The sequence below is a fragment of the Oncorhynchus keta genome, unplaced genomic scaffold, assembly GCF_023373465.1.
Source record: "Oncorhynchus keta strain PuntledgeMale-10-30-2019 unplaced genomic scaffold, Oket_V2 Un_contig_6_pilon_pilon, whole genome shotgun sequence".
In the NCBI taxonomy this organism is placed as follows: Eukaryota; Metazoa; Chordata; class Actinopteri; order Salmoniformes; family Salmonidae; genus Oncorhynchus; species Oncorhynchus keta.
In genome coordinates this window covers 61,270-75,833 of record NW_026289193.1, presented here as the reverse complement: position 1 = coordinate 75,833, position 14,564 = coordinate 61,270, and the positions used below count along the sequence as shown (strand labels likewise).

The following is a 14,564-nucleotide window of genomic DNA, read 5'->3' as shown; positions in this document are numbered from 1 at the left end:
CCCCTGACTCTACCCCTGACTCAGCACCATATAAACTAGATCCCTGACTCAGCACCATATAAACTAGATCCCTGACTCTACTGCTGACTCAGCACCATATAAACTAGACCCCTGACTCTACTGCTGACTCAGCACCATATAAACTAGACCCCTGACTCTACCCCTGACTCAGCACCATATAAACTAGACCCCTGACTCTACCCCTGACTCAGCACCATATAAACTAGACCCCTGACTCTACTGCTGACTCAGCACCATATAAACTAGATCCCTGACTCTACTGCTGACTCAGCACCATATAAACTAGACCCTGACTCTACTGCTGACTCAGCACCATATAAACTAGACCCCTGACTCTACTGCTGACTCAGCACCATATAAACTAGACCCCTGACTCTACTGCTGACTCAGCACCATATAAACTAGACCCCTGACTCTACTGCTGACTCAGCACCATATAAACTAGACCCCTGACTCTACTGCTGACTCAGCACCATATAAACTAGACCCCTGACTCTACTGCTGACTCAGCACCATATAAACTAGATCCCTGACTCTACTCCTGACTCAGCACCATATAAACTAGACCCCTGACTCTACTGCTGACTCAGCACCATATAAACTAGACCCCTGACTCTACTGCTGACTCAGCACCATATAAACTAGATCCCTGACTCTACTGCTGACTCAGCACCATATAAACTAGACCCCTGACTCTACTGCTGACTCAGCACCATATAAACTAGACCCTGACTCTACCCTGACTCAGCACCATATAAACTAGATCCCTGACTCTACTGCTGACTCAGCACCATATAAACTAGACCCCTGACTCTACTGCTGACTCAGCACCATATAAACTAGACCCTGACTCTACTGCTGACTCAGCACCATATAAACTAGACCACTGACTCTACTGCTGACTCAGCACCATATAAACTAGACCCCTGACTCTACTGCTGACTCAGCACCATATAAACTAGACCCCTGACTCTACTGCTGACTCAGCACCATATAAACTAGACCCCTGACTCTACTGCTGACTCAGCACCATATAAACTAGACCCCTGACTCTACTGCTGACTCAGCACCATATAAACTAGACCCCTGACTCTACTCCTGACTCAGCACCATATAAACTAGACCCCTGACTCTACTCCTGACTCAGCACTATATAAACTAGACCCCTGACTCAGCACTATATAAACTAGACCCCTGACTCTACTGCTGACTCAGCACCATATAAACTAGACCCCTGACTCTACTCCTGACTCAGCACCATATAAACTAGACCCCTGACTCTACCCCTGACTCAGCACCATATAAACTAGATCCCTGACTCTACTGCTGACTCAGCACCATATAAACTAGATCCCTGACTCTACTGCTGACTCAGCACCATATAAACTAGACCCCTGACTCTACTGCTGACTCAGCACCATATAAACTAGACCCCTGACTCTACTCCTGACTCAGCACCATATAAACTAGATCCCTGACCCACCACCATATAAACTAGATCCCTGACTCTACTGCTGACCTACCACCATATCAACTAGATCCCTGACTCTACCGCTGACTCAGCACTATATAAACTAGATCCCTGACTCTACTGATGACTCAGCACCATATAAACTAGACCCCTGACTCTACCCCTGACTCAGCACCATATAAACTAGACCCCTGACTCGACCCCTGACTCAACACCATATAAACTAGACCCCTGACTCTACTGCTGACTCAGCACCATATAAACTAGACCCCTGACTCTACTGCTGACTCAGCACCATATAAACTAGATCCCTGACTCTACTGCTGACTCAGCACCATATAAACTAGACCCCTGACTCTACTGCTGACTCAGCACCATATAAACTAGACCCCTGACTCTACTGCTGACTCAGCACCATATAAACTAGATCCCTGACTCTACTGCTGACTCAGCACCATATAAACTAGACCCCTGACTCTACTGCTGACTCAGCACCATATAAACTAGACCCCTGACTCTACTGCTGACTCAGCACCATATAAACTAGATCCCTGACTCTACTGCTGACTCAGCACCATATAAACTAGATCCCTGACTCTACTGCTGACTCAGCACCATATAAACTAGACCCCTGACTCTACCCTGACTCAGCACCATATAAACTAGATCCCTGACTCTACTGCTGACTCAGCACCATATAAACTAGATGACTCTACTGCTGACTCTACTGCTGACTCAGCACCATATAAACTAGACCCCTGACTCTACTCCTGACTCAGCACCATATAAACTAGATCCCTGACTCTACTGACTCCACCATATAAACTAGACCCCTGACTCTACCTGACCCACCACCATATAAACTAGATCCCTGACTCTACTGCTGACCTACCACCATATCAACTAGATCCCTGACTCTACCGCTGACTCAGCACTATATAAACTAGATCCCTGACTCTACTGATGACTCAGCACCATATAAACTAGACCCCTGACTCGACCCCTGACTCAGCACCATATAAACTAGACCCCTGACTCGACCCCTGACTCAACACCATATAAACTAGCCCCCTGACTCTTCTCCTGACCCACCACCATATAAACTAGATCCCTGACTCTACTGCTGACTCAGCCCATATAAACCATATATAAATCTCCCCTCCTCTCCTTTCCCTTGCTCTTACCCTCTTCCTCACTTATCCCTCTCTCTCTCTCACTCCCTCTCTTACCATATCGTTCTTGTTCTCCAGGAAGATGCTGAGTTTCTTGAGGAAGGACACCACCAGCACCAGTAGTTCCTCGTTCTCCCGGTCCAGGGTCTTCACCAGCATGTGGACGATGTTCTTGTTTCTCATCTTCAGCTCTGTCCTGGTGTCCTCAGCCAGGTTCAACAACAGGTACAGAGCAACTAGAGGAGAGGAGGACAGAGATGCTAAATGCACACTCAGCTACACAGGGAAGGAGGACTGAGATGCTAAATGCCCACTCAGCTACACAGTGGAGGACAGAGATGCTAAATGCCCACTCAGCTACACAGGGGAGGAGGACAGAGATGCTAAATGCCCACTCAGCTACACAGGGAAGGAGGACAGAGATGCTAAATGCCCACTCAGCTACACAGTGGAGGAGGACAGAGATGCTAAATGCCCACTCAGCTACACAGGGGAGGAGGACTGAGATGCTAAATGCCCACTCAGCTACACAGGGGAGGACAGCAGAGATGCTAAATGCCCACTCAGGGAATGAGGACAGAGATGCTAAATGCCCAGTCAGCTACACAGGGAAGGAGGACAGAGATGCTAAATGCCCACTCAGGGAAAGAGGACAGAGATGCTAAATGCCCAGTCAGCTACACAGGGAAGGAGGACAGAGATGCTAAATGCCCACTCAGCTACACAGGGGAGGAGGACTGAGATGCTAAATGCCCATTCAGCTACACAGGGGAGGAGGACTGAGATGCTAAATGCCCACTCAGCTACACAGGGAAGGAGGACAGACATGCTAAATGCCCACTCAGCTACACAGGGAAGGAGGACAGAGATGCTAAATGCCCACTCAGCTACACAGGGAAGGAGGACAGAGATGCATTCCATTTCAAATCCATTACATTTTACAGAGCTATCCAGAGCTCTACATTAGGGGTTAGGGGTTATACTGTGGGATTAGGGGTTATACTGTGGGGTTAGGGGTTATACTGTGGGGTTAGGGGTTATACTGTGGGGTTAGGGGTTATACTGTGGGGTTAGGGGTTATACTGTGGGGTTAGGGGTTATACTGTGGGGTTAGGGGTTATACTGTGGGGTTAGGGGTTAGACTGGGGTTAGGGGTTATACTGTGGGGTTAGGGGTTAGACTGGGGTTAGGGGTTATACTGTGGGGTTAGGGGTTAAACTGTGGGGTTAGGGGTTATACTGTGGGGTTAGGGGGTTATACTGTGGGTTAGGGGGTTATACTGTGGGGTTAGGGGTTATACTGTGGGTTAGGGATATACTGTGGGGTTAGGGGTTATACTGTGGGGTTAGGGGTTATACTGTGGGGTTAGGGGTTAAACTGTGGGGTTAGGGGTTATACTGTGGGGTTAGGGTTAAACTGTGGGGTTAGGGTTATACTGTGGGGTTAGGGGTTAAACTGTGGGGTTAGGGGTTAAACTGTGGGGTTAGGGGTTAAACTGTGGGGTTAGGGGTTAAACTGTGGGTTAGGGTTATACTGTGGGGTTAGGGGTTATACTGTGGGGTTAGGGATTAAACTGTGGGGTTAGGGGGTTATACTGTGGGGTTAGGGATTATAATATACTGTGGGGTTAGGGGTTGGAATAAAACTGTGGGGTTAGGGATTATACTGGGTTTAGGGGTTACTGTGGGGTTAGGGTTAGGGTTATACATGGGGTGGGTTATACTGTGGGGTTAGGGGTTAAACTGTGGGGTTAGGGTTATACTGTGGGGTTAGGGGTTAAACTGTGGGGTTAGGGGTTATACTGTGGGGTTAGGGGTTATACTGTGGGGTTAGGGGTTATACTGTGGGGTTAGGGGTTAAACTGTGGGGTTAGGGGTTATACTGTGGGGTTAGGGGTTATACTGTGGGTTTAGGGGTTATACTGTGGGGTTAGGGTTATACTGTGGGGTATACTGTGGGGTTAGGGGTTAGACTGTGGGTTTAGGGGTTAGACTGTGGGGTTAGGGGTTAGACTGTACAGGGGTTAGACTGTGGGATTAGGGATTATACTGTGGGTTTAGGGGTTATAAGGGGTTATACTGTGGGGTTAGGGGTTAGACTGTGGGGTTAGGGTTATACTGTGGGGTTAGGGGTTAAACTGTGGGGTTAGGGGGTTATGGGGTCAGGGGGCACTGTGGGGTTAGGGGTTATACTGTTAAACTGTCGGGTTAGGGTTAAACTGTGGGGTTAGGGGTTATACTGTGGGGTTAAGGGTTAAACTGTGGGGTTAGGGATTATACTGTGGGGTTAGGGGTTATACTGTAGAGTTAGGGGGGTTAAACTGTGGGGTTTGGGGTTATACTGTGGGGTTATGGGTTAAATTGTGGGGTTAGGGTTAAACTGTAGCGGTCAGACTGTGGGGTAGGGGTTATACTGTGGGGTTAGGGGTTAGACTAGGGGTTAAACTGTGGGGTTTGGGGTTATACTGTGGGGTTATGGGTTATATGTGGGGTTAGGGATTATACTGTGGGGTTAGGGGTTATACTGTGGGGTTAGGGGTTAAACTGTGGGGTTAGGGGTTATACTGTGGGGTTAGGGGATAATACTGTGGGGTTAGGGGTTAGACTGTGGGGTTAGGGGTTAGACTGTGGGGGGTTAGGGGTTATACTGTGGGGTTAGGGGTTATACTGTGGGGTTAGGGGTTAGACTGTTAGTGTTAGACTGTGGGATTAGGGGTTAGACTGTGGGGTTAGACTGTGGGTTAGGGGTTAGACTGTGGGGTTAGGGGTTAGACTGTGGGGTTAGGGGTTAGACTGTGGGGTTAGGGTTAGACTGTGGGGTTAGGGGTTAGACTGTGGGGTTAGGGGGTATACTGTGGGGTTAGGGATTAGACTGTGGGGTTAGGGGTTAACTGTGGGGGGTTAGACTGGGGGTTAGACTGTGGGGTTAGGGGTTAGACTGTGGGGTTAGGGGTTATGTGGGGTTACTGTGGGGGGTTAGGGGGTTATTACTGTGGGGGGGTTAGTGGGGTTATGGGTTAAACTGTGGGGTTAGGGGTTAAACTGTGGGGTTAGGGGTTAAACTGTGGGGTTAGGGTTATACTGTGGGGTTAGGGGTTATACTGTGGGGTTAGGGGTTATACTGTGGGGTTAGGGGTTATACTGTGGGGTTAGGGGTTAGACTGTGGGGTTAGGGGTTAACTGTGGGGTTAGGGGTTATACTGTGGGGTTAGGGGCTAGGTGGGGTTAGGGGTTAGACTGTGGGGTTAGGGGTTAAACTGTGGGGTTAGGGGGTTAGGGGTTACTGTGGGGTTAGGGGTTATACTGTGGGTTAGGGGTTATACTGTGGGGTTAGGGTTATACTGTGGGGTTAGGGGTTAAACTGTTTAGGGGTTAGACTGGGGGTTATACTGTGGGGTTAGGGGTTACTGTGGGGTTAGGGGTTATACTTATTAGGGTTAAACTGTGGGGTTAGGGGTTATACTGTGGGGTTAGGGGTTAGACTGTAGGTTAGGGGTTAAACTGTGGGGTGGGGTTATACTGTGGGGTTAGGGATTATACTGTGGGGTTAGGGGTTAAACTGTGGGGTTAGGGGGTTAGACTGTGGGGTTAGGGGTTATACTGTGGGGTTAGGGGGTTAGACTGTGGGGTTAGGGGTTACTGTGGGGTTAGGGGTTAAACTGTGGGGTTAGGGGTTATACTGTGGGGTTAGGGTTAAATTGTGGGGTTAGGGATTATACTTAGGGTTACTGTGGGGTTAGGGTTATACTGTGGGGTTAGGGGTTAAACTGTGGGGGGGTTAGACTGTGGGATTAGGGGTTATACTGTGGGGTTAGGGGTTATACTGTGGGGTTAGGGGTTAGACTGTGGGGTTAGGGTTAGACTGTGGGGTTAGGGGTTAGACTGTGGGGTTAGACTGTGGGGTTAGGGTTAGACTGGGGTTAGGGGTTATACTGTGGGGTTAGGGGTTATACTGTGGGGTTAGGGGTTAGACTGTGGGGTTAGGGGTTAGACTGTGGGGTTAGGGGTTAGACTGTGGTGTTAGACTGTGGGATTAGGGGTTAGACTGTGGGGTTAGACTGTGGGGTTAGGGTTAGACTGTGGGGTTAGGGGTTAGACTGTGGGGTTAGGGGTTAGACTGTGGGGTTAGGGGTTAGACTGTGGGGTTAGACTGTGGGGTTAGGGGTTAGACTGTGGGGTTAGGGGTTAGACTGTGGGGTTAGGGGTTAGACTGTGGGGTTAGGGGTTAGACTGTGGGGTTAGGGGGGGTTAGACTGTGGGGTTAGGGTTAGACTGTGGGGTTAGGGGGGTGGGGTTAAGGGTTATACTGTGGGGTTAGGGGTTATACTGTGGGGTTAGGGGTTAAACTGTGGGGTTAGGGGTTAAACTGTGGGGTTAAGGGTTATACTGTGGGGTTAGGGGGTTATACTGTGGGGTTAGGGGTTATACTGTGGGGTTAGGGATTAAACAGTGGGGTTTATACTGTGGGGTTAGGGATTATACTGTGGGGTTAGGGTTATACTGTGGGGTTAGGGGTTAAACTGTGGGGGGGTTAAACTGGGGGTTAGGGATTATACTGTGGGGTTAGGGGTTAGACTGTGGGATTAGGGGTTAGGATTAGGGGTTATACTGTGGGGTTAGGGGTTATACTGTGGGGTTAGGGGTTAAACTGTGGGGTTAGGGGTTAAACTGTGGGGTTAGGGGTTAAACTGTGGGGTTAAGGGTTATACTGTGGGGTTAGGGGTTATACTGTGGGGTTAGGGGTTATACTGTGGGGTTAGGGATTAAACAGTGGGGTTAGGGGTTATACTGTGGGGTTAGGGTTATACTGTGGGGTTAGGGGTTACTGTGGGGTTAGGGGTTAAACTGTGGGGTTAGGGGGTTAGACTGTGGGGTTAGGGATTATACTGTGGGTTTAGGGGTTAGACTGTGGGGTTAGGGGTTAGACTGTGGGATTAGGGATTATACTGTGGGTTTAGGGGTTATACTGTGGGGTTAGGGGTTATACTGTGGGGTTAGGGGTTAGACTGTGGGGTTAGGAGTTATACTGTGGGGTTAGGAGTTATACTGTGGGGTTAGGGGTTAGACTGTGGGGTTAGGGGTTAGACTGTCAGGGGTTATACTGTGGGGTTAGGGGTTATACTGTGGGGTTAGGGGTTAGACTGTCGGGTTAGGGGTTAAACTGTGGGGTTAGGGGTTATACTGTGGGTTTAAGGGTTAAACTGTGGGGTTAGGGATTATACTGTGGGGTTAGGGGTTAGACTGTAGAGTTAGGGGTTAAACTGTGGGGTTTGGGGTTATACTGTGGGGTTTGGGGTTAGACTGTCGGGTTAGGGGTTAAACTGTGGGGTTAGGGGTTATACTGTGGGGTTAGGGGTTAGACTGTGGGGTTAGGGGTTAAACTGTAGAGTTAGGGGTTAGACTGTAGAGTTAGGGGTTAAACTGTGGGGTTTGGGGTTATACTGTGGGGTTAGGGATTATACTGTGGGGTTAAGGGTTAAACTGTGGGGTTAGGGGTCAGACTGTGGGATTAGGGGTTATACTGTGGGGTTAGGGGTTAGACTGTGGGGTTAGGGGTTAGACTGTGGGGTTAGGGGGTTAGACTGTGGGGTTAGGGGTTAGACTGTGGGGTTAGGGGGGTTAGGGGTTAGACTGTGGGGGTTAGACTGGGGTTAGGGGTTATTATACTGTGGGGTTAGGGGTTATACTGTGGGGTTAGGGTTAGACTGTGGGGTTAGGGGTTAGACTGTGGTGTTAGACTGGGGATTAGGGGTTAGACTGTGGGGTTAGACTGTGGGGTTAGGGGTTAGACTGTGGGGTTAGGGGTTAGACTGTGGGGTTAGGGGTTAGACTGTGGGGTTAGGTTAGACTGTGGGGTTAGGGTTAGACTGTGGGGTTAGACTGTGGGGTTAGGGGTTAGACTGTGGGGTTAGGGGATTAGACTGTGGGGTTAGGGGTTAGGTGGGGTTATACTAGACTGTGGGGTTAGGGGTTAGACTGTGGGGTTAGGGGTTAGACTGTGGGGTTATGGGTTAGACTGTGGGGTTAGGCCGTGGGGTTAGGGGTTAGACTGTGGGGTTAGGGGTTAAACTGTGGGGTTAGGGGTTAAACTGTGGGGTTAGGGGTTAAACTGTGGGGTTAGGGGTTATACTGTGGGGTTAGGGGTTAAACTGTGGGGTTAGGGGTTAAACTGTGGGGTTAGGGGTTAAACTGTGGGGTTAGGGGTTATACTGTGGGGTTAGGGGTTATACTGTGGGGTTAGGGATTAAACAGTGGGGTTAGGGATTAAACAGTGGGGTTAGGGGTTATACTGTGGGGTTAGGGGTTAGACTGTGGGGTTAGGGGTTAGACTGTGGGGTTAGGGTTAAACTGTGGGGGTTAGACTGTGGGGTTAGGGGTTATACTGTGGGGTTAGGGTTATACTGTGGGTTTAGGGGTTAGACTGTGGGGTTAGTGGGGTTAGGGGTTATACTGTGGGGGGTTAGGGGGGTTATACTGTGGGGTTAGGGTTATACTGTGGGGTTAGGGGTTATACTGTGGGGTTAGGGGTTAGACTGTCGGGTTAGGGGTTAAACTGTGGGGTTAGACTGTTAGATTAGGGGTTAGACTGTGGGGTTAGACTGTGGGGTTAGGGTTAGACTGTGGGGTTAGGGGTTAGACTGTGGGGTTAGGGGTTAGACTGTGTGTGGGGTTAGGGTTAGACTGTGGGGTTAGAGGGGGTTAGGTTAGACTGTGGGGTTAGGGGATTAGACTGTGGGGTTAGGGGTTAGACTGTGGGGTTAGGGGTTAGACTAGACTGTGGGGTTAGGGTTACCCCCTCACAGGGTTAACCCCACAGTCTAACTGTGTCTAACCCTGGGGTCACAGTCTAACCCCTAATCCCACAGGTGTTAGACTGTGGGTTGGGTTAGGGTTAGGGGGTTAGGGTTATACTGTGGGGTTAGGGGTTAGACTGTGGGGTTAGGGGTGGGGTTAGGGGTTATACTGTGGGGTTAGGGGTTAAACTGTGGGGTTAGGGGTTAAACTGTGGGGTTAAGGGTTATACTGTGGGGTTAGGGGTTATACTGTGGGGTTAGGGGTTATACTGTGGGGTTAGGGGGGGTTAGGGGTTATACTGTGGGGTTAGGGATTATACTGTGGGGTTAGGGGTTATACTGTGGGGTTAGGGGTTAAACTGTGGGGTTAGGGGTTAAACTGTGGGGTTAGGGATTATACTGTGGGTTTAGGGGTTAGACTGTGGGATTAGGGGTTAGACTGTGGGGTTAGGGGTTATACTGTGGGGTTAGGGGTTATACTGTGGGGTTAGGGGTTAAACTGTGGGGTTAGGGGTTAAACTGTGGGGTTAGGGGTTAAACTGTGGGGTTAAGGGTTATACTGTGGGGTTAGGGGTTATACTGTGGGGTTAGGGGTTATACTGTGGGGTTAGGGATTAAACAGTGGGGTTAGGGGTTATACTGTGGGGTTAGGGGTTATACTGTGGGGTTAGGGGTTAGACTGTGGGGTTAGGGGTTAAACTGTGGGGTTAGGGGTTAGACTGTGGGGTTAGGGATTATACTGTGGGTTTAGGGGTTAGACTGTGGGGTTAGGGGTTAGACTGTGGGATTAGGGATTATACTGTGGGTTTAGGGGTTATACTGTGGGGTTAGGGGTTATACTGTGGGGTTAGGGGTTAGACTGTGGGGTTAGGAGTTATACTGTGGGGTTAGGGGTTAGACTGGGGTCAGGGGTTATACTGTGGGGTTAGGGGTTATACTGTGGGGTTAGGGGTTATACTGTGGGGTTAGGGGTTAGACTGTCGGGTTAGGGGTTAAACTGTGGGGTTAGGGGTTATACTGTGGGTTTAAGGGTTAAACTGTGGGGTTAGGGATTATACTGTGGGGTTAGGGGTTAGACTGTAGAGTTAGGGGTTAAACTGTGGGGTTTGGGGTTATACTGTGGGGTTTGGGGTTAGACTGTCGGGTTAGGGGTTAAACTGTGGGGTTAGGGGTTATACTGTGGGGTTAGGGGTTAGACTGTGGGGTTAGGGGTTAAACTGTAGGTTAGGGGTTAGACTGTAGAGTTAGGGGTTAAACTGTGGGGTTTGGGGTTATACTGTGGGGTTAGGGATTATACTGTGGGGTTAAGGGTTAAACTGTGGGGTTAGGGGTCAGACTGTGGGATTAGGGGTTATACTGTGGGGTTAGGGGTTAGACTGTGGGGTTAGGGGTTAGACTGTGGGGTTAGGGGTTAGACTGTGGGGTTAGGGGTTAGACTGTGGGGTTAGACTGTGGGGTTAGGGGTTAGACTGTGGGGTTAGACTGTGGGGTTAGGGGTTAGACTGGGGTTAGGGGTTAGGGGTTATACTGTGGGGTTAGGGGTTATACTGTGGGGTTAGGGGTTAGACTGTGGGGTTAGGGGTTAGACTGTGGGGTTAGGGGTTAGACTGTGGTGTTAGACTGTGGGATTAGGGGTTAGACTGTGGGGTTAGACTGTGGGGTTAGGGGTTAGACTGTGGGGTTAGGGGTTAGACTGTGGGGTTAGGGGTTAGACTGTGGGGTTAGTGGTTAGACTGTGGGGTTAGGGGTTAGACTGTGGGGTTAGACTGTGGGGTTAGGGGTTAGACTGTGGGGTTAGGGGTTAGACTGTGGGGTTAGGGGTTAGACTGTGGGGTTAGGGGTTAGACTGTGGGGTTAGGGGTTAGACTGTGGGGTTAGGGGTTAGACTGTGGGGTTAGGGGTTAGACTGTGGGGTTATGGGTTAGACTGTGGGGTTAGGGGGGTTAGACTGTGGGGTTAGGGGTTAAACTGTGGGGTTAGGGGTTAAACTGTGGGGTTAGGGGTTAAACTGTGGGGTTAGGGGTTATACTGTGGGGTTAGGGGTTAAACTGTGGGGTTAGGGGTTAAACTGTGGGGTTAGGGGTTAAACTGTGGGGTTAGGGGTTATACTGTGGGGTTAGGGGTTATACTGTGGGGTTAGGGATTAAACAGTGGGGTTAGGGATTAAACAGTGGGGTTAGGGGTTATACTGTGGGGTTAGGGGTTAGACTGTGGGGTTAGGGGTTAAACTGTGGGGTTAGGGGTTAGACTGTGGGGTTAGGGGTTAGACTGTGGGGTTAGGGATTATACTGTGGGTTTAGGGGTTAGACTGTGGGGTTAGGGGTTAGACTGTGGGATTAGGGATTATACTGTGGGTTTAGGGGTTATACTGTAGGGTAAGGGGTTAGACTGTGGGGTCAGGGGTTATACTGTGGGGTTAGGGGTTATACTGTGGGGTTAGGGGTTAGACTGTCGGGTTAGGGGTTAAACTGTGGGGTTAGGGGTTATACTGTGGGGTTAAGGGTTAAACTGTGGGGTTAGGGATTATACTGTGGGGTTAGGGGTTAGACTGTAGAGTTAGGGGTTAAACTGTGGGGTTTGGGGTTATACTGTGGGGTTAGGGGTTAGACTGTGGGGTTAGGGGTTAGACTGTAGAGTTAGGGGTTAAACTGTGGGGTTTGGGGTTATACTGTGGGGTTATGGGTTAAATTGTGGGGTTAGGGATTATACTGTGGGGTTAGGGGTTATACTGTGGGGTTATGGGTTAAATTGTGGGGTTAGGGATTATACTGTGGGGTTAAGGGTTAAACTGTGGGGTTAGGGGTCAGACTGTGGGATTAGGGGTTATACTGTGGGGTTAGGGGTTAGACTGTGGGGTTAGGGGTTAGACTGTAGAGTTAGGGGTTAAACTGTGGGGTTTGGGGTTATACTGTGGGGTTATGGGTTAAATTGTGGGGTTAGGGATTATACTGTGGGGTTAGGGATTATACTGTGGGGTTAAGGGTTAAACTGTGGGGTTAGGGGTCAGACTGTGGGATTAGGGGTTATACTGTGGGGTTAGGGGTTAGACTGTGGGGTTAGGGGTTAGACTGTGGGGTTAGGGGTTAGACTGTGGGGTTAGACTGTGGGGTTAGGGGTTAGACTGGGGTTAGGGGTTAGGAGTTATACTGTGGGGTTAGGGGTTATACTGTGGGGTTAGGGGTTAGACTGTGGGGTTAGGGGTTAGACTGTGGGGTTAGGGGTTAGACTGTGGTGTTAGACTGTGGGGTTAGGGGTTAGACTGTGGGGTTAGGGGTTAGACTGTGGGGTTAGGGGTTAGACTGTGGGGTTAGGGGTTAGACTGTGTGGTTAGACTGTGGGGTTAGGGGATTAGACTGTGGGGTTAGGGGTTAGACTGTGGGGTTAGGGGGTTAGACTGTGGGGTTAGGGGTTAGACTGTGGGGTTAGGGGTTAGACTGTGGGGTTAGACTGTGGGGTTAGGGGTTAGACTGTGGGGTTATGGGTTAGACTGTGGGGTTAGACCGTGGGGTTAGGGGTTAGACTGTGGGGTTATGGGTTAGACTGAGGTTAGACTGTGGGGTTAGGGGTCAGACTGTGGGGTTAGGGGTTAGACTGTGGGGTTAGGGGTTAGACTGTGAGGTTAGACTGTGGGGTTAGGGGTTAGACTGTGAGGTTAGACTGTGGGGTTAGGGGTTAGACTGTGAGGTTAGACTGTGGGGTTAGGGGTTAGACTGTGAGGTTAGACTGTAGGGTTAGGGGTTAGACTGTGGGGTTAGGGTTAGACTGTGGGGTAAGGGGTTAGACTGTGGGGTTAGGGGTTAGACTGGGGTTAAGGGTTATACTGTGGGGTTAGGGGTTAGACTGGGGTTAAGGATTATACTGTGGGGTTAGGGGTTAGACTGGGGTTAGGAGTTAGACTGTGGGGTTAGGGGTTAGACTGGGGTTAAGGATTATACTGTGGGGTTAAGGGTTAGACTGTGGGGTTAGGGGTTAGACTGTGGGGTTAGGGGTTAGACTGTGGGGTTAGGGGTTAGACTGTGGGGTTAAGGGTTAGACTGTGGGGTAAGGCGTTAGACTGTGGGGTTAAGGGTTAGACTGTGGGGTTAGGGGTTATACTGTGGGGTTAAGGGTTATACTGTGGGGTTAAGGGTTAGACTGTGGGGTTAGGGGTTAGACTGTAGAGTTAGGGGTTAGACTGTGGGGTTGGGGGTTAGACTGTGGGGTTAGGGGTTAGACTGTGGGGTTAGGGGTTAGACTGTGGGGTTAGACTGTGGGGTTAGGGGTTAGACTGTGGGGTTAGACTGTGGGGTTAGGGGTTAGACTGTGGGGTTAGACTGTGGGGTTAGGGGTTAGACTGTGGGGTTAGACTGTGGGGTTAGGGGTTAGACTGTGGGGTTAGACTGTGGGGTTAGGGGTTATACTGTGGGGTTAGGGGTTATACTGTGGGGTTAGACTGTGGGGTTAGACTGTGGGGTTAGACTGTGGGGTTAGGGGTTATACTGTGGGGTAAGGGGTTAGACTGTGGGGTTAGGGGTTATACTGTGGGGTTAGGGGTTATACTGTGGGGTTAGACTGTGGGGTTATACTGTGGGGTTAGACTGTGGGGTTAGGGGTTATACTGTGGGGTTAGGGGTTATACTGTGGGGTTAGACTGTGGGGTTAGACTGTGGGGTTAGACTGTGGGGTTAGACTGTGGGGTTAGGGGTTATACTGTGGGGTTAGGGGTTAGACTGTGGGGTTAGGGGTTAGACTGTGGGGTTAGACTGTGGGGTTAGGGGTTATACTGTGGGGTTAGGGGTTAGACTGTGGGGTTAGGGGTTAGACTGTGGGGTTAGACTGTGGGGTTAGGGGTTAGACTGTGGGGTTAGGGGTTATACTGTGGGGTTAGACTGGGGGTTAGACTGTGGGGTTAGGGGTTATACTGTGGGGTAAGGGGTTAGACTGTGGGGTTAGGGGTTAGACTGTGGGGTTAGATTGTGGGGTTAGGGGTTAGACTGTGGGGTTAGGGGTTAGACTGTGGGGTTAGGGGTTAGACTGGTACCTCTCAGCAGCTGCTCCTGTTTCACCAGTAGTCCCTGGTTAGGGGTTAGACTGTGGGGTTAGGGGTTAGACTGTGGGGTTAGGGGTT

At 50.2% G+C, this 14,564-nt stretch overlaps 1 protein-coding gene across 1 annotated transcript in view; it reads right to left on the bottom strand.

Moving 5' to 3' along the window:
* Positions 1-2,721: 2,721 nt before the first annotated feature.
* The window catches only part of LOC127926151 (kinesin-associated protein 3-like), a gene marked incomplete at its 3' end in the record, with an annotated part of 28,151 nt that continues 16,308 nt past the window's right edge, over positions 2,722-14,564 (bottom strand). Inside the window, exon 9 of the mRNA XM_052511613.1 lies at positions 2,722-2,900. Within this exon, the coding sequence (XP_052367573.1) occupies positions 2,722-2,900 (179 nt within the window). The remainder of the gene's footprint in view (positions 2,901-14,564) is intronic.